General features: G+C 39.0%; 1 protein-coding gene across 1 annotated transcript in view; it reads right to left on the bottom strand.

Annotated features, from left to right (window-relative positions):
• Positions 1 to 19,248, bottom strand: part of LOC150081808 (SEC14-like protein 2) — an 85,864-nt gene extending 66,616 nt beyond the window's left edge. Inside the window, exons 1-3 of the mRNA XM_090379696.1 lie at positions 19,112 to 19,248; positions 5,850 to 5,914; positions 1,234 to 1,300 (exon numbers count right to left, since the gene is read on the bottom strand). Of these exons, the coding sequence (XP_090235822.1) occupies positions 1,234 to 1,300; positions 5,850 to 5,900 (118 nt within the window). The 5' untranslated portion in view covers positions 5,901 to 5,914; positions 19,112 to 19,248. The remainder of the gene's footprint in view (positions 1 to 1,233; positions 1,301 to 5,849; positions 5,915 to 19,111) is intronic.
• Between the last annotated feature and the right edge of the window lie 799 nt (positions 19,249 to 20,047).

The following is a 20,047-nucleotide window of genomic DNA, read 5'->3' as shown; positions in this document are numbered from 1 at the left end:
TTATTTATTTAGAATCATTTGTACCATTCCTTCCCATTTGGGGTAATAATAAAGATAAGGGGTCCTACTTACTGGTCGAGTAGGCCAGGAGTTTTCAAACTGCGACTTTTGATCCCTCAGGGTGGAGGGAGAGGGGGGTTTCGAACAACTTACAGGAATTGCAAAGCTTTCCTTTTAATTTAGCATTGACATTATGGTCAAAATCTGACTTTTCAGTACTAATCATCAATTTTTTTCCCCCAATGAAACTGTTTCATTTTATAAAGTTGTAAGATTCTATTATCGTATGCCCGTATAGATTAAAATTTAATCATTAAAAGTGTTTTATTTAGTTAAATGTAATTTAACTAAATAAAACCGTGAAAAAAAAAAAAGAGAGCGCCGACGAGCATACATAAACAATTCCTGTCTTTATCATCCAAATCTCCCAGCACCAGTTTTCTAACCAGTTTCTGTGTGCTGTTCAAGGAAAATTCTTTCGTCTGAGAGGCCAACTATCTCTTGGTGTTGCTTAATCGTCTTCATCGGAGTCGTATCCATTGTCTCGAAGATGTTATTTAAGCTTTGGGAACAAAAATAAGAAGCTTTGAGATCAAACTGAACTATAGGGAGGATGTGGCACAATTTCAGATTCCAGCGACGAAATCCTTACCAAGCAGCAGTGACGTTGCGTGTTGAAGCAGGATTGCTATAACGCTAAGCCTTATTTGTTTTATTTAGTTTGTCCAAAGTCTCGCTGTACCGGATAGAGTTGATTGGGGTGCCTTTCCCAAATATTTGGAGTGCGAATAACACCCACAGAGTCCCAAATCGAGATCACTTTGGCGGCTGATGTTGGACTTTGACCACGTCTTCAGAGATGCTTTAATTTAAAACTAACTTTTTAACAAAAACCACACAGAAGCACTACTGCGCACGCACCTACTAACCTGATACTAGTCACCTAGAGCTGAGAGTTCGAACTAAAAGGCACTACTTTTATTCTAGCCCCTCTTGCATTTGCTCTACGTTTTGGAAGCTCAGTTGTAAAGAAAAAAACTCTCCAGATAATAAAATATATCCACTGACGAGAATAAATCAGGACTTTTGAGCATTTTGATGAAATTTGCCTACTTTTCAGTCATATACACAATCAGTAACAAAACAAAAACATAATAAAATCGAAATAGACGCCTACTTGGCACTTAATACTTGCTGATCTCCAGTTGACGAGAAAAGAAAATGTATACTCACCTCTAAGCCACCGAAGAAGCCATCTGTCATCATGTCCTAATTTTGCGTCAGAAACAACATTCCTAAACTGTACAGAAATTATAGCAAAATAAGTAATACAAGAAATATCTGTAAAGTAATTAAGATATCATTTATTTATTATTTTCCTTATAAGAAAAATATTTAAAACCTCATTTCATTTTAATGGAACTGAACTTCAAATATGCATGTTCGATCACCATTATTTGATATTTCCTCTTAAGCTACGCGAGTGAAAGCTTCGATCAGGCTACGAAAAAATTCTGAGGGTTTTGTAACAAAGATTAGCATCGTTTTCACTTTCCTGGTTGTACAGTTCTTATTATTATTATTTTACTTTCCTGACCATTTATTAAAATGTTTGCGCAAGGAAATGGGAACTTTGCTCATTTTATAAGAAAACAAGTGGGTCGAAAGTCTTTCGCTGCCCCTCAAATCAAGGTTTCAGTTGCCTTCTTAATATGAACAATCGAGCAGTTCGTCTTTCATTCGATAATTGGTCGTGCAAGTCTGTCGCTGTTACAGACTTGCACGACCAATGCAATACGCCTGAGATGATATCGTTACTCTTTAATTTCAAAAAAGTGTATTACTGTGTATTGTATCGGACCCATTTTTGAATTATTGTTTTGCGAAAAAAATAAAGTTTATTTTCTCATTTAAGTAAAAATAGTTTGCTTTCGTGTTTGTCCTGGACCATTGTTTGAAATCTGGAAGCGTTAGAAAGACTGATGTTGAAATACGAATTCGGTGCATAGACCGAATTCAGTGGCAGTGTTACAGAATGCTTTGCAAGATGATCCCGATCAAACATGTGACTTACAATCTCTCGTTCCTAGCTCACACATAGTGCAGTATGATCAGGAAAGCGTTGGATCTTCAAAAACAAATATCGGGAGAAGAAAATATAACGATAATTTTGTAGTTAAGGATGGGAGAGGGTTTATATTTCAATACAAGTATTGAAATAATTTAAACTGTTAGCATTTCTGCGTTGAGCATCTGTCTCGAGGCCACTTTGTTCCCTCCAGTGACAAAGACATACGTTCGGCCGTCATGGCTTGGCTCTGCTTTCATTAATGTAAACAGCATCACTAAAAATGTGAAGCTGCTGTTTATTAAATGTCTTGAGTTCCCTTGAAGGGAATAGAGCAGCCCTCACAAGGAAATGGAACACAATGTTACAGATAATTTGTTGGGTTTTCATTTACTGGGGATAAAGAGCATCCCAATGATACGTTATCTGCAGTACTTTTAAATAACAAAAAGTATTTTGGCATCTAATCAACAGAACTGCTTAAAATAAACTTGATAGCTCTTTCAGCTGATTTTGGGTTGAAAGCTTCGTTCATAGCTATGTATTTAATAAGCTTTTGGTTAAGTGTAAAAACAAAAATATCAATTTTTAACTTGTGTCTTGGGGTCAGATTTAAGATTCTCTGATTTTTCTAAAATTCTTCTTCTGTTAAAACACCATGCCCTTCAGAGTTCAGAAACTTATTATTTTTAGTTAAATGGTTTTGTTATCAATTTTTTTCCAGTATCACATTTTAATATTACCACGTTTCTAAATACAAACCGATGGCAGTATCAGAATACAGATTATGTAAACTTGCTATGCATTACAGATGTTTTATTTTTTATGAATTCAGAACATTCAAAAAGTTTATTTGAAAATTATTCTGTAAAAAAGAGGTTAGCTGCAAATACTGTTATAATATTTGAGAAGTTAGTGAAGAGAAAACAGTTGACTACCATCGTCCAGTTAAATCGGCTAACCCCTAACAGTTGTGGAATGTGCAAGATAACGGTGGTGAGGAAGAATAATTAATGGCACGTACCCTGAAAAAACACGAGTCAGTGCAAGAACTGTGGCCGTAAACCGGTAGTTGATATCTGGAGGATTGGTGGGATGAAAACTTCGTGGGTACAGTGGTTATGGTCGCTGTCCTTCCACACTTTGTGGAAAATGGTTGAAGACGAATCCTGCCAAGACGGAAAGAGTTTTTGTGGGCTTTTTTATACAGTCGTCAAACTAGTCGGTCTCAGGCGAAAGTTGCTGGGCTTTTCCTCCAGAAATGTGGAAATTACTGCAAAGTTTTGTCTGCTGTGAGTTTGTTTGTACGCCTTTCCCTATCGATGCAAATACAAACGATTTGTTTATTTGCTTACATTGAATCTTTCTGCAAGCATCTGGCATTGCAGAAAGATTGAGTTGATTAGAATTCAACTCAATGGCGGTTGGTCGTTAGTCATGGTAGCGTCATCAAGTTTCTCATCACCTGATTAAATTTTTAAAATTATTTTTTCGGCTGTGAGTTCACTCATTGCATCTTCTCTGAATGTTGCATAAATCTTACGGGATGCTTGTGTGTAGCTTTTGTGTTTAGTTTGTACTCAAAGTAAACTTATCTGGAGCAGCCATTTTTCAATCACTTCTCACTATTTTATCAAACTTCACTTTCTGGGCGTCAACTGACTCAGTCACTTTAACTTTCAAAGTTCACCGACAGAAAAATGGATTCCTTATATTTTATTTTGTCAAAATATTAACTTTGGAAAAACCGCACGAATTGTTTTTGTCGCCTGACGTGTTCGCTCTTTCAGCTGCAACTGGTTTTACAGAAAGAGTGCTTTCAGCTACGAATCTGAAATGGCGTAACGAAGGAAATCTTGTGTTGATTTAAATAAAGCTGAATTGACTGTTTGCATGAACAGTTAGTTATGTTAGTAGACAAAGGTTACAAAAAATAAAATAAAATAAAAACGTGCCTTTCTTGTTTCGCCAAAGCAACTACGGCTATGAGATGTCAGAGTGTTGCGTCTGTAAGTGTATTCTGTGATCTTTATCTTTTTTTGCTGGATAAAAAGACTTTTCAGGGAAAAGTGTTTTTCCTCTACAAGAAAAAAAAAACAAAACATGAGTTATGGGCGTGAAAGAGAATATAATATATAAATGAAATTAAGGGAACAGACAAACCCAGCGATATTGTTTGTACTCATTTCGAACAGTTTCTTTGATCGTCTCTTATTTCTTTAATGGTGCATGTAAGACTAGTGCAGCCATTTTGATATTTGTCCCTGATGTGGGAGGGGCAAGGTGTGAGCTAAAAACATTAAAGTTGCCCGTGTAAGTGGGTGCGATTCTATATTAGAAGAAATAAGTGTGCTCTCGTTTAAAAAATTACGTTTCAGTAATTTTCAACTCCTCAGAAACGTATCCCCCCTTTTTTCCAGCCACGAGGATATCTGTATCTGTTTATAATGCAATAAAAAAATTGGTTGTGATTTTTCTGCATGCATTACTCAATTCGGATACAAATTATATATTTATTTATTTTATTTTGAAGTAAACATTACGAGTAGCGTATAGATAGCTGTCAAGGTTTTAGTCTAGTCAAGGTTCAGCTTGATTCATACTCCGTAGATCAAGGGTCGACAACCTTTTTTGAGAGTGAAGGGCCATTTTTGATCTAATTAAAAATAAAGAGAATCCAAAGAGCCGCACATCAGCCCAAGGAGGGGGAGTTTAAGAAATGGAACAGAATGGAAAGGTGTTTTTTTTTTTTAAATATATATATTTTTTGAAATATTAATACTGAAAAAACGTAACATCCAATTAGGTACGAATTAATGTGAATTTGCTGCTGAACTTCTTCTTCAGCTAGTTCAGCAGCAAGAAGTTCAGTTGTGATTCAGTTGTTCATTCATGACAAAACAAATCACAAAGATTCTAGATACCGAATTCAAGCCGACATTTAAACAGAGATATTCAGAATTATAAATAAAACCCTCTATAATCATACAGCAATGTACAAAAGGCGAATGTAAGACGCGTGCTCCGTTTAAACCCGCATACAGTGTCTTTATGCGTGTTAGCATAAAATAGTAAAATCGGTCTGAGGTATATTTATTGCAGAAGAATTGAAATTTGTTTTTAAAATTTAATATTTTTTTTCACAGCGTGCACAATCTGTTTTCTCTATTACAAATGCCGATTTATTAATCGGTGAACTACATACAGTACACCCAGTTTTTTTGACTTACATTGGCCCGACTATAAGTGATGTTCCTTGCTTTATTGTTATTGGACACAACATCCTTGTTGATATGAGGTGACTCAATAAAATGACTGACCTGTTTGAGACGTGGCAAATGAAGTGCGCACAGATATCAGATTTATGAATGCCAAGGGCCTAAAGCTCACAGAAATTCTTATAAAAATATCTGAGAAGGATTGGAATCAGTGATCACGATGAAGTTAAACGGTGCATTGAAACCTGCTTGAGTTGGAATGTCCCTGAAATGTACGAAAGAGGTGTGGGTGCATTTCTAGCACGCTTGACCCATGCCTGAATGCAATGGGTGACCTGTCAGAAAAGTAATGCAGTATTGTTCTAGGATTAAATAGCTACCCACACAAAAAATCTATTAGTTTATTTTTAAAACTGCCTGCGGAATATGCTAATTTTATTCATATTTATAAAAAGTTGAATATTGAACCTATGGCTAGGAACAACATAATCATTTATTTGTGGAAAATCGAGTTCGACTTACAATGCGTTTTCTGGGAGTATAAGCGTATTAGAAGTACTAACCTCTTTCAGCGTTAGCTCTTGATCCGGACTTAGTTCTCCAATGTCACTCATACTTCTGATGAAAGCTAACAGCAATAACAAGAAAATAAAAATGAAAGTTAGTTTGCCGTAGCATAATACACGTAATAATACAAATCTGCGCACAAGATGTAGGATGCAATATATAATATAGTACAGGCCACTTATACGTCAGTTGGTGGAAAAAAAAAAACAATTAGAATTTATAAAATCCGTCATCTTTTAATCTGTTTTTGGGGCCGGCAGGATTTAAAATGCATAGATGGTCTTAATTCTCAATAGTCTTAATGCTCACAGCACAACAAACTTGCCTTTAAAACGTGTTGTCCTGGTATTGCACTACTTTCAAACAGATAATTCGCTGATAAGTTAATTGGCCATTTTTTTTTTTTTTTTAAAGATGAGACTGCTACGGTAGCCTGTTTCAGGACTATCTAGCTCCTCATAAGATCTTAGATATCCTGTTTCAGGAATATCTAGGATCCTCCTCAGATGTCTAGTGGCAATACCCAGGCAGAATAGTTATAAAGAAGTTGTTCGATGTGAGCTGTCATGCGGTATACAAAATCGGAGTTTTCAAAGTTGTAATATAGTTAAATTTATCCGTTGAAAGTGGTGCATCACTAGGGTAGTTCATTACAAAGGCAAGGTTGTTCTGCTGAGAGAATTAAGACTATTGCAGTATCGATGCAATTTAAATATTTCTCGCAAAAACTGATGAAAGGAGAAGACAGTCATTGAAATTTTTACAGCTGTAAATAAGTTTTAGTTGAGCTGTTACTGCACCATTTGAACTTATCTGTAAATAAGTTCAGAGAACTTAACTTCTTTACAGATGTAAATAAGTTAAGTTTTAATATTTATTGAAATATATGATTCTCTAAGACTGCTAAGCATAACTCTAAAATCGGAAACATTTTACAATCCAGCACCTCTCCATCGCCGAAGTAGCTCGATTTTAAGAGTTTACTGAACTTCCTCAATTAGGACAATTTATTAATAACACTTAAAAACTGATTTTAACTTTGTTGTCTTCAAACGAAGATACATGTTCCATGTAAAATAAACGAGTGATTCTAAAAATGACATTCTAAGCCACGTTACATTAATGCTATTGAGTTGAGGCTAGAAACTTCGAATCGGTTTGTAATCAAATCACAAAGGAGGTTAGGCAAGCGAAGCCAGATTGTGAGAAATCTATTTGGCAAAGTAAAACAACAGACTTCTCTACTTATATAAACACTAGAAGGAAGGGGGTGCATAAAGATTGGTCCACTTGATATCGATCGTTCGAAAGTTGATGATCTTACTCGAGTTTCTGACAAACTGAACGAGTACTTTGCATCTACATTCACACATGAGGAATTGTGAGGGTAAGGGGAGGCCAGAAGTTTATCAAACTGCAACAGGGTGCTTAATGATTTTGTAATAACTGAGAGCAAAGTGGAGGAGAAATTTTTGAAATTAAACATAAGAAAAGCACCTGGGATGGATGGGATCTATCCAGTTGTATTAAAGAAGGCAGCCAGGGAAGTAGGCAAACCCTTAGCCATAATTATGACAACATCCTTAGATTCAAGGAGGTCTCCACGGACTGAAGATGTGCAAATGTGTCCCCAATTCACAAAAGTGTTTTTAAAGGGTGACACGAGTAATTATAGACCTGTTAGTTTAACTTCTTTTACGGGGAAAATAATGGAGTCACTGGTTAAAGATGCATTGCAGGATCACCTGGACAAGACTGCAGTAATAATTCAGACACAGCATGGGTTTGTTAAGGGAAAGTCTTGTCTGACAAATTTCATTGGATACTACGATGTGGTCACAAAGGAACTGTTTACAAAAAATAATTTTGGTGGAATATATTTGGATTTTAGCAAGCTTTCGATACTATTGCATATGGAAGATTACGGTACCAATTGGAGCAGTGTGGCAATAAGAGCAATTTGCTACAATGGATAAAAGGGTGGTTGAGTGGGAGAAGAGTGGTAATCAATGGACACTGCTCTTCGTGGACTAACGTTATTAGTGGATTGCCCTAGGGTTCGAAGTTGGGCCCATTGTATTATATATTTATCAATGATATTGATGAAGTTATATCAGGCTATGTATAAATATAGTGCAAATGCATCAGGAATACATAGCTATATCTGAATAAATCAGATTATTAATAAAACGGCATCGTTTTAAGTTATATCTCATATTGTGAATACCTTCACAACGAGTTGCCATGATATTGCACTACTTCGAATAAGTAACGCTTCACCTAAGGAGAAGACTAATGTTACTTATTCTCAGATGGATACCACCACCCAGACGGCACCGTTTCAGGGCTATTTGATGTATGTATGTGAATATCTACTCGAATATCCACTTGTCCCTATTAGACTTAGAAAAGCAAAAAAGGTAGAGGGAAAGTTATAGTAGGAGTGGAAGAGGAAAAGAAACAGTGTAGAAGAATGAAAGGGACAGTAACTCCTTCAACTCACACCACTCAAAAACTCATAAACTCCTCGAATAGGCAACGCTTCCCCAGTGGAGAAGGCTGTTGTTACCTATTCTCGGAAACTCCGGACATCATCAAGCTCCCCCTAGCAGCACTGTTTCAGGGCTATTTGGCCCTTCGTCAGTGAGTGGGTAGGTACCCAAGTGATGCAATGATGGCAAAAACAGTTATGAAGTATAACTCCACAATATGAGAGATGCCTGATGGTGTATCATGTATTTAGACTCAAGCGTTTAGGGCATAAGCCTCAAGCTATGAAGGAGTCTAGACTATGTATAAATATAGTGCAAATGCATCAGGAATACATAGCTATATCTGAATAAATCAGATTATTAATAAAACGGCATCGTTTTAAGTTATATCTCATATTGTGAATACTGTTATATCAGGCTTAATGTCTAACTTTGCAGATGATACGAAGGTTGGTGGGGTTGTTAATGACAGTACTCTACTGCAACAGTATCTAGAAAAGTTGTGCAGTTCGACTGAAAAGTGGCAACTGCAGTTTAACATTGACAAATGCAAAGTACTGCATTTGGTCCTGGAGGTTTTCAAAGACATAAGCTGAACTTGCTACCTGGGAGTCTAAAACGTTGATCGAACTGATATTTGGGTGACATTCAAGTCAAGTGGACCCAATTTCGGCGATGTCCGGACGGCCTGTGACAAGCCGTCCGGACTGTCACAGGCCGTCCGGTGCTTGCACCTTCATGATGCGATGGTGGGACTGTTAGTAATCCTGGGTATAACCTCCATGCACAAGCACACTGTTTGTGACCACCCAGGTGTGAATCAACGTAAGCAGGGGTCGAGGTGTGGCGCCCACACCACATGGAGTAATGCCGCCCCTCTGTGTTACCAGGCAACACTAGGTAGTAGATGACTGTCATCAACCGGTGCAATACCACCAACTTGCTTATTGGAGGCTTGAAGTGGTGGAACCCATGTTTAGTCTCCAGAGCTAAGTTCCGGTCAACCCTCCCCCATCTCTTCCATCATGAAGTATGACTGATGAATTTTGAGGTTATGATGAATATCATGGCGAGATCCAATCTTCCTTACATTTCGAGGGTACAGCTCTAAAACGGTGTTCGAAGGTCGGCTGCTAGTTAGTACACCAGACCGAACCTTTTGGTAACTCTTTAGGAAGCTTCCGGATCAGCTAGTGTATAATCTTGCTCCTTCTACTCTGCCAGATAGTGACTGGAGGGAGTCCGAGTGGTGTGTATGCGGGGGACATTGTCGAGGCCACGTTATGTCAAGGATCTGGGTATATTCTTACCAAGTGTATGCCATATCCAAATATTTCATTACTTCATACAGCATGTCCCACCCACTTTTTCTTACTATTGAATATACCATGAATTGTCAAATTAATAGAGTATGCTTATCTGCAAAAAGATCTAAACCTCCCAAACACTTCCTAGTTCATTTCACAAATACGTGATCTCAATTCTAATCTCAACGATATCCATTTACACTTGCAGTCTACCAAACCTCATGTACCTTTTCTAACAGAATCTCAATTATCAGTTGATTCAACTACTGCTCATCTCAGTTGACCAAATCATTTGCTGTATGATTCCTTTCGCCTCAAAGGTGGTACTTGTGCATATCTCCGTTCCGATATTCCCTCTCAGAGACTTGGTAATTTGGAATCTCCTCTCTTCGATCTTCTCTGGCTCAAAATCTCTCTACCTCATTCTGTCAAAATTCATCTGTTTTCCCTATCGTTCTTACAACTTCACTAATTACTCGGAGCTCTTTGACTTTCTCTCCTTGCAACTTGGCTTTCTCCAGTACAACTTTCTTAACAGTGAGGTAATTTTCCTTGGTAATTTTAATTTTCACAAATACAGCTGGCTTCCGTTTTCTAGTCACACCGACCCAGCAGGTCGAGATGCTGAGGCTTTTGCAATTACTAATGACCTTGCACAGATTGTTCATTTACCTACAAGAATAGCGGACAATCCTAACCATACAGGAAACACGCTTGTTCTTTTTCTCACAAACGACCCTTCTAAGAACACGGTCGAAGTGAGTGGTCCTTTATGCACCTCAGATCACAACTTGATGATTGTCTCTTCTCCAATGGAGCCTTTATCTCACGGCTACACCCAACCACGTGTTGTTTGGCAATACAAGAATGCAAAATAGGATAACCTGCGAGATTTCTATTCTTCTTTTCCTTCGTTGGTTTACTGTTTCAAAAGTTCTGATGTCAACATTTGCTCAGATCGTGTCAGTGAAATTATTCTTGTAGGAATGGAATCCTTTATTACACACTCCACTTTAAAATCTCGTACTTTATCTAAACCTTGGTTTTTCCAATAAATGTGCTAAGGCTGTTGAAGAGAAGAACGTTGCATATCGTAATTGGCTTGTTTCCAATTCTTCAGTTTCATTTTCTGCCTACACCAAAGCTCGCAACAATTGTAAAGCAATTATTTATCAGTCTAAACTAGAGTTTGAACAGGCTAAGAGTAGAAAACTTGCTTCTTGCCCTAATGGTAGCCTAGCATTCTGGTCTCTTGCCAAAGCTATTGGTCGCAACTTTGCCAATCCAACTTTCCCACCCTGCTCCCACCTCTGTCAAAACCAGATGGTTCCGTTGTCACTTCAGCCAAGGATAAAGCTGACCTGCTAGCATCCCATTTTGTTTCCAACTCATCTATTAATGATCTTGGTAAAACACCTCCCACCATTCCCAACACACTCCATTCAATGCTTCCTGTGGTCTTTCGTCAAAAGGATTTTGACGAATCTTGATGCTAAAAAAGCTCCAGGTACCAATGGTATTTCTCGACTTGTTCTCAAAACCTGTGCTCCAGAACTTACTCCTGTTCTTTGCTGCCTTTTTTAACTTCCTTATTCCAAAGGTGTTTTTCCTTCTGATTGGAAATTTTCTCTATCCAGCCAGTTCCTAAAAAGGGTGACAAATCCCTCCCATCCAATTATCATCCCATCGCAATTACTTCTACTCTTTCTGAAGTAATGGAGAAATCAATTAACCGCAAACTCTTAAACTACCTAGAAACCTTCTGTCTGATCAACGATCGCCAGTATGGATTCCGTCAGTGTCGATCCACTGGTGATATTCTGGCTTATGTTACCCATTTATGAACAATTAGGTGAAAAACAAGCAGTTGTTCTTGACATCTCAAAGGCTTTCGGTCCTGTTTGGCATAAAGGTCTTCTAAACAAGCTTCCATCTTATGGTTTGCCAACTGTTTTTTGTAATTGATAATCCAGTTTTCTCTCTGATCGCTCACTGAGGGTGATGGTAGATGGCTCTCTGTCTTCTAACTTCTCCACTAATGCAGGTGTCCCCCAGTTAATGGAATGCAATGTGCTGATGATAGCACATTGCATTCCACTTTCCATTTTGAGAAACCTTGCCCTGCTCAATCAGCCACAACTTCTCGAATATCTGCTACCAATTCCTTAAATGCGCCGATCTCCAGGTAATCCTTCAGTGGGGCAAAGACAACTTAGTTGATTTCAATCCTCCTAAAATTCAGTCTTGTCTTATATCTCGCAAAAAGGATTCTTCTGCTCCTATGCTTATCTTTAGTGACACTCCGATTTCTATGCAAAATGAAATATCTCTTTTGGGGATTACCCTGACTTCTAATCTCTCTTGGCACAAGCACATTACAAATATTGCTTCCTCTGCATCTAAAAAACTTGGTTTTTTCTTTCGCTCTCGGCGTTACTATTCTTCCAAACAGCTGCTCACTCTGTATAAATCGCAAATCCGCCCTGCCATGGAATATTGTTCCCACATCTGGGGCGGTGCCCCCAAAACCTCTCTCAGGCTTCTAGATTCCATTCAGAAGAGGGCAATTAGGTTAATTAATGACTCCTCTCTAACAGAGTCTCTCCACTCCGAACACGTGTAGCCACCAGCCAACATCCATTTACTGTCCAACTTCAAACTCACAGAACCAACTTTTCCTCTTCCTCGTTTATTCATTGAACTACCGTTTTCTGGAACAACCTTCCTTCATATGTATTTCCTGAAAATTATAGTCTGCAGAAGTTCAAGTCCAATGTCAATAAATATCTTCTTTCGCCTTCTCAACCTCCAACCCAAGCACGGTACTAAGTACTATAGGTTCTAATACCTCTCGTGTTTGGGGTTTTCATAAAAAAACAACAAAAAATAAAAACTGTGTGTTACTACACTCAAGGTGGGCGAGCATGAAAAGAACCTGGGAGTTATTGTGCAGTCAGATATGAAATTTTCTGAGCAGTGCACACAGGCTTCCAGAGCAGCTGTTGGGGCCTTGTAATGATATACAGGAATTTTGCCTGCATGGACAGGCATTAGCATTAGTAGAGGCATACGATGCAAGAAAGCAAGGCAGCATCAGCCAAAAAAAAAAAAAAAAAAACCACTCCCATTTCACTCCTCCGTTCGTTCGAAATACCTGTCCAGCTGAGCCTTAAATTTATTTAGGCTATCAACTTCCACAACAAGGGATGGAAGTCTGTTCCACCAATCAACCAACCACCCGCTGGCTAAAGGCAAATTTCCGCACGTCTATCCTACATCTGTCTTTCCTCAATTTGAATTTATGCCCTCTCAGGTGATTATTATTCTGAGCAAGAGAAAGAATCCCATCGCCATTGAGCATGCTCAAACCATTCAAGGCTTTATACACCTCTATCAGATCACCTCGCTGTGCCTAGTCTCCAGACACTGTAATTTGCAAAACTTAAGCCTTTCTTCGTAAGAGCACCCCTTTGTTCCATTCACTAATCTTGTTGCCCTTCTCTGTACTCGTTCCAGCAGCTCTACATCCTTCTTGAAATGAGGCCTCCAGACCTGTATACAGTAGTGTGGCCTTATACAAGGGAATAATCACCTCCTTATCCCTGCTAGAAAAATTCCTGTATATCATTGACAAGACAATGATATACAAGAATTGTATATCATTGTCTATCGATATCAATATAATGATGTCAGTGTAGTACCACAGAGTTGATACGTTGCTCTGGGGTTACTGTTTCCCATATGTAGTACTTTACATTTGTCAATGTTAAACTTCATTTGCCACCTCTCAGCCCATCTGCTCAACCTTTCCAGATCCTGTTGCAGCAGCATAGCGTCAGTAGTGTCCTTAACAACCCTGCTTACCTTTTGTATCGTCTGCAAACTTGGACATTAATCTTGATATACCATCATCAATATCATTTATAAATACAGAAAACAACGATGGACCCAACACTGAACCCTGAGGGACTCCACGATGAGCAGTGTCCATTGATTAACATTCTGTCTTCTCCCACTCAACCACCCCTTTATCCATAGCAGCAATTTGCCTCCAATGACATACTGATCCAATTTGTGCAGCAGTCTTTCATGTGCAACAGTATCAAAAGCCTTTCTAAGTTATTCCCTGCATCCAGTTCTTTTGTGACTGCATCATAATATCCAATCAAATTGGTCAGGCAAGACTTTCCCTTAACAAAACCATAATCTGTCCGAACTATAACTGAAGTCTTGTCTAGAACTACTTATGTCAGCCTTTGATCCTCCTTTGTGAATTGGGGTCACATTTGCACATCCCCAACCTACGGGTACCTTCCCTGAGTCCAGGAAGCTCTCATAATTATGGCTAAGGGTTTGCTTACTTCCTTTGCTGCCTCCTTTAATATAACTGGATAGATCCCATCCACCCCGGGTGCCTTTTTTATGTTTATCCTCAACAATTTCTCCTCCACTTTCCTCTCAGTTATTACAAAATCATCTAGCTCACTGTCACAGTTTACTTCACCTCTGGCATTCCCCTTCCTGAATAACTCCTCATTTGTGAATGTAGATGCAAAATACTCGTTTAGTTTGTTAGCCACCTGAGCAGGATCCTCAACTGTTGAACCAACAATATCCAGTGGACCAATCTGATTCATCCCTTTTTTTTTTTTTCTAGAGTTTACATAGGTAAAAAACTCTTTTCTGTTTTTCTTTGCATCATTTGCCAAGGATTTCTCATAATCTGCCTTTGCCTGCCTAATCTCCTTTGTAACTTCGTTAAAGACCAGCTTATATCTATCATAGGCTTCCATGTCACCCATTAATTTATATGAATCCCATGCATTTTTCTTCTCTGCCATATTATGTCTCATTAGTTCATCTGACATCCATTTAAGCCTAAACCTTAAACAATATTTCTTGGTTGGTATGTAAAGCCTAGTAGCTTCCAAGATAAGTTCTTTGAATGCTTCCCATTTTGAATTTGCTGTTGGTAACATCATCAATTGGTCCCACTGTATAGAATTTAAATTCTGTCTCAGTCCATCGTAGTCGCCTTTACGGAAGCAATAACCCTTCCCTTTACCCCTAATGGTAGTTACCTCTTTGAGTAAATCCGACTTCAGCACACTGTGGTCACTGCCACCTAGTGGTTCATTTATCTGCAGATTCTTAATGCATGAAGAATCACTGCTGATAATCAAATCAAGAGTATTACTCCCTCTAGTTGCCTCCCGAACATGCTGATGTGGAAAAGAATCATCCAATAAATCTACAAAGCCTTGCTAGTGTGTGAGTGAACAACCCACAAATTCCAGTCAACATTTGGGACATTAAAATCCCCCATTATAAGACTCTCAGATTTACTGGCCCACTCTATTTCCCTGTACAGTTTCTTATTATACTCCTCAGAATCATTAGGCCTATAGCACACTCCTACTCTCAATTTTGATCTCCCAATGCTTATGTCACACCAAACTGACTCGACACTGCACTGTCCAGCGATGTCGACTGGCTTCACTTCCTTGGATTTTACGTGTTTCTTAACTAATAGCATAACTCCTCCTCCCTTCCTATTCTGTCTATCCTTTCTCTGTGACACCACGTCTCTGATATCCCAACAATATCTGCCTTTGATGTTTTGAGCAATACCTCAAATTCATCAAATTTATTTACTAAACTAGCATTGGTGTACATGCACCTGTTTCTATTCTTAGGTACCCTAACACAACCCATGTGTTTACGTGTTCCGCAATGACTCCCAGCAGTCTCTGAAATATCCTGCATCTTATTTTCCAGGCTGCTGCTCATTCCAATAGAAGTATTGCAAGAATCACTTTCACCTCTGCTGGTGGCTACTGTTAATCTATTAGTCCTTGTATTCCCTCCTCCATAAGGAGATGATTATCCCTTTGTATGAGGCAATGGTCAGGCCACGCCTTGAGTATTGCATACAGTTTTGGAGGCCTCATTTTAGGAAGGATGTAGAGTTGCTAGAACGAGTACAGAGATGGACAACAAGATTAGTGAATGGAACAAAGGGTGCTCCTACGAAGAAAGGCTTAAGTTCAGCAAATTTTAACGTCTAGAGACTAGGCATCTGCTAAGTGATCTGATTGAGGTGTATAAGGCGTTGAATGTAGTGAGCATGCTCAATGCTGATGTGATTGTTCTTTCTGTTCAGATTACGAATCTCAGGGCATAAATTCAAACTGAGGAAAGACTGTTGTAGAATGGATGTGCAGAAATTCGCCTTTAGAGCCAGTGGGGTGGTTGATTGCTGGAACAAACTTCCATCTGTTGTAGAAATTGACAGCTTAAATAAATTCAAGGCAGAACTAGACAAACGTTTTGACTGAATGGATCAGTGAAATGGGTAGGTTTTTTTTTTTGGCTGATGCTATATAAGCTTTCTTTCTTACATCATATGCCTCAACTAATCTAATACTAAAAATCTTGACAAAACTGCGTTTCGTGGTACGTTCTCTTGTGTCTTGTTGCGAGAGCATTCGCTGCAGCGTTTAGGAATAGTTAGCCAACGTGCGCAGAAGAATTTCGTAAATTCGTTCGTGAAAACCGAAACGTGTGCAAAATGTAAATTTTAAAGTACTTTTGCCTTTTTATAATATCAATAATGGTTATTTAGTGATTTTCATCGTGTTTTTAAATGTGTGGTACGCGAAAATCGTTATGAGAGCATCCTTGCCGGGGTACGTTTATTTGTACGTAAATTCACTTCAACGCCAGCACGCCAATTCACTTCAACGCCAATCCACTCAAAGTGCGAGTGCTACTGCACTCTGGCCTCTGACCACTCGGCTACGCCCTGCAGGCGGCCACATAGCCGGCAAACAGCAGAATTTATTCCATCAAGTTGCAGTACAGAAGGAAGTTACACGTTGCGAACATAAAATTGCCCGATGCGATAGCTACTTTTATAGTATGACACGCTATAGATGCTTCAGCTGATTTGGCAATTAAATCAAAACAAATTATTTGTATGACGGATGCACTTGGAAGTGTAGTACCATAGTCAATTGTTGCCGGAAGTGTATGCGGAAAATGTTGGCAACCTGCCTTATGATGCTTTTCATCAGGCCAGGCTGGGACCGAATATTGTTCTGATAAATCTTGTCCTTGAGGTATTCATAACTGGAAGTCAAAAAAGGATTAAGTTCCGCGGACAGAGAGAGAGAGAGAGAGAGAGTGCCAAGTATTGACAATGGCAGGAAACGTTTAAACACCTTTCTCAGCTGCTCGAAGCATCCGAGAAATGTGATTTTTCGTTCTTTTTTGTATGAAATAGTTTTGTCTGCACATCCTCTCTTTTGAAAAAGTCCGCTATGGGGGCGACAATGTCCGGTTGTTTGTATGTTATGCTCCGTAAATTTGTTGTCTTTTGTGTATTTAAAAATACTGTATTCTAATGTAGGTTCCTGTTAGTGTCGTGTCAGGATTGACCCTTGGAAACGCTAGGTGCAAGTTGTCTTGTCTTTAACGAGGACAGATAAAAGATAAGTACTTAGAGTAATGAATTTCTTCATGCTTTTGCTGACGCTGCTTACTTGCGCTTTCGGCCATTGTCTGATGTTTCTCCCAGTTCGACTAACACGTTTTTGAGAACAACGTATATTATCTTAACCCGGCGTTAGAGCTCTGATAAACCGCCCAATTCCCCCTTCCCCCATGCATTTCGTACGATAGTAGTACGTGTATTGACTGTTAAGTTTTTTGTGCGCTTACGACCATTCTACGTTGTAATAGTCAACAGACACGAAGAACAGACAGGCGTGGCTTTCCATGACATGCGATCGTTGCCACCGAATTGCTGCTTTTACTGTGAGATGCAAGGGTATCTGTAAGCGAACCCATGTTCCTTCTGCTTTGGCTATTCAAGCGGTTCGAGTTTATCAAAGATGTCATATTCTTTCCTAATAAACTTTACTGTAAGGCAAATATTTTCATAAACAAGGACGCGAAGCAGGCACAGGCCACGAGCGTACTGGATGTTCCCAACATCCAGTACGCTTTTGGACTATGCTTACTCCAGTACTGGAACGCACAAGATGTTCCGGACAACCTAAGCATCTATATTGTTCATGATACATCTAGCACGCGTCACAGAAAATCTACCACTCGACGCTTTGTGCTGGACTAGCTACACTAGCTGACAGTAGAGCCAATCCAGCTAATGAAGACGCTGCGATGAACGCAGATGATATCCATTGAACAGTGTGCTAATGCAGCCCGCGATGCGGAGGTTGTTCAAACTGATAATGATGTCATCATTAACACTGTTAATAGTATCCAGAGGAATACCAATCAAACTTCCACCGAACCATTCTTCAACAGTAGTATGAAAAGCGAAATGCTTCACGACAAAATAAAGAAGCAGCTCCTGTTGATTTTGAATGACCGTGTTGGATCACTCGCTGTCCATATAAATAAATAAATTTTCTGTTTATACTCCGGGACGACCAAACGGTCAGAGGAGTTCACAAGATAGACAGAATACAAGAAACAGCACCGTATTCAGTAGTCACGGGCTTGAACCCCGGTCACTCAAGGCACGTGTATGTATGCACCCGCGCGCCTGACCACTAGGCTACGGCGGCCCTAATCTTTGCTACTACTGCATCAGACATTAATATCAAAGAGTTTCACAGCGTTTAGCACAATTCACCTTCTCAAGACCAAACACTCCCAATACCTATGTTACCCACCCTGTGATGTGCAGTTTGAACATAATTCCCCAGGCACCAATATACCTTCCATCCAGACGTGCACTCCTATAGAGTCTGCCAGATCCACGACCAATTACCCAAGCTGGACTGAAGTTGTTGTACAGCCTTCTTACTCACCCCACCCCTCTAACTTAATGAATAGTCCAGAAGTGAAAACCAGGTGGCTGTAACTGAATTTGACCTATCTTGCTGATCAAGACCTCCTCATCATTTCATGACTTGCACCGCCGAGACATAAAATTCGATGTCAGGAACTTCGAATTTCATGTCTCGTTGTGGCAATCCACAACACAAAGGATCCAAACATGTTTTGCACATTTTGTCTCAATCCGTGGAAAGCGTGAACTTCCTAAATTCTTGAACACGAGTGTTCATATAATGTAAGACAAATAAATAAATAAATAATAAGAGCAAAGAGATCAAGAAAATACAAAGAATTAAAACTTGATTTGTATGTATATTACGCAACTGCTTTTTTTGTCTAAATTTTGAATAACCGGTTCTGCCGAACTGGGTAAAACTTGCTGGGTGACACTATTGATTACAAACAGATAACGGGACAGTATAATGGAGAATTTGTGCGAGCCAATCAGATTGCGCGATTGGATAGAAAAAAGGGTATCATCTGTAATAAATTAAATATGGATTTTAGAAGTACCAAAGACAAAACTTATTAAACATTCAGTTTTTGAACATCACAGCGAAAATATTTTAAGCAAACGCTAAAGAAACTTACCTTAAAAATGAAAAACAAGTTAAATAAACTGAAACTGTTGTCTCGGTTGAGAATACTGTTCAGCACGTTTTGCCGCTATTTCGTAAATGCCGAGTTTACGGAGAAAACAGTGCGTGCGTTTCTGCCGAATGACCAAAACGAACATATCTGCGCACACGAGGAAATTCGCTGTATTTTTGTGAAATTGGGTTTGTACAGAACGAACTGGCGTGCGTATGCAACTACTTGAAGCTCGCTTTCTCACGTATTGGTGTACATAACAGTACACAATATAACGGAATCGGAAGTTGTATCCGCACTCGTACTGTTTGAATGCTTTAAGTATTCACTTTCCGAATGCGGGAAACGCGAGAGCTCTAGAAAAATAGGAGGGCGACATTGTTTAGTGCCTCATCAACATAAACCGAACGACTCCTAATTAGAAATTAAACGGGGCGACTTAAAATACCAACTAGTAGACTTGTTCTTTCTTTCAGGAAAGAACCACGTAATTAAGCCGAAGAATAAAAATAATTTCTGAAGCAGCGCTTAAGACATCTAATAGACAGCCTTAATTGATAGAACGTGGGGCGCGCAGGCTGAAACTAGATTTACAAAATAATAAAAGTTATGAAAAGGCGATTAGGACATCCTGAAAAATGTTTTCATATAATGTCAGGATAATGGGTAATTATTTGTGTGCTCGAAGGAATGCTTCTTATTTTTGTTTTCACCGCATGAAAAACGTAAAATGTTAGTAAATTCAAAAGCTCACCAATATTCAGTTTAGCAGGCTGTTAAAAGGTTTGTTAATATGGAACAAGATAGGCGAATGGACTTGCCCCTGAAGTGCCACCCAAGACTGAACTCATCTGCCATGTGTATTATGTCCACAAATTGCGTGTGTTCTCAGTTGATTTGTATGTTTTGCTGGACGAAAAACCCGAGTTACCTGGA

This window comes from Mastigoproctus giganteus, chromosome 8 (genome assembly GCF_048544385.1).
Source record: "Mastigoproctus giganteus isolate SK-2022 chromosome 8, ASM4854438v1, whole genome shotgun sequence".
Lineage (NCBI taxonomy): Eukaryota > Metazoa > Arthropoda > Arachnida > Uropygi > Thelyphonidae > Mastigoproctus > Mastigoproctus giganteus.
This window is presented reverse-complemented; position numbering and strand designations above follow the sequence as displayed.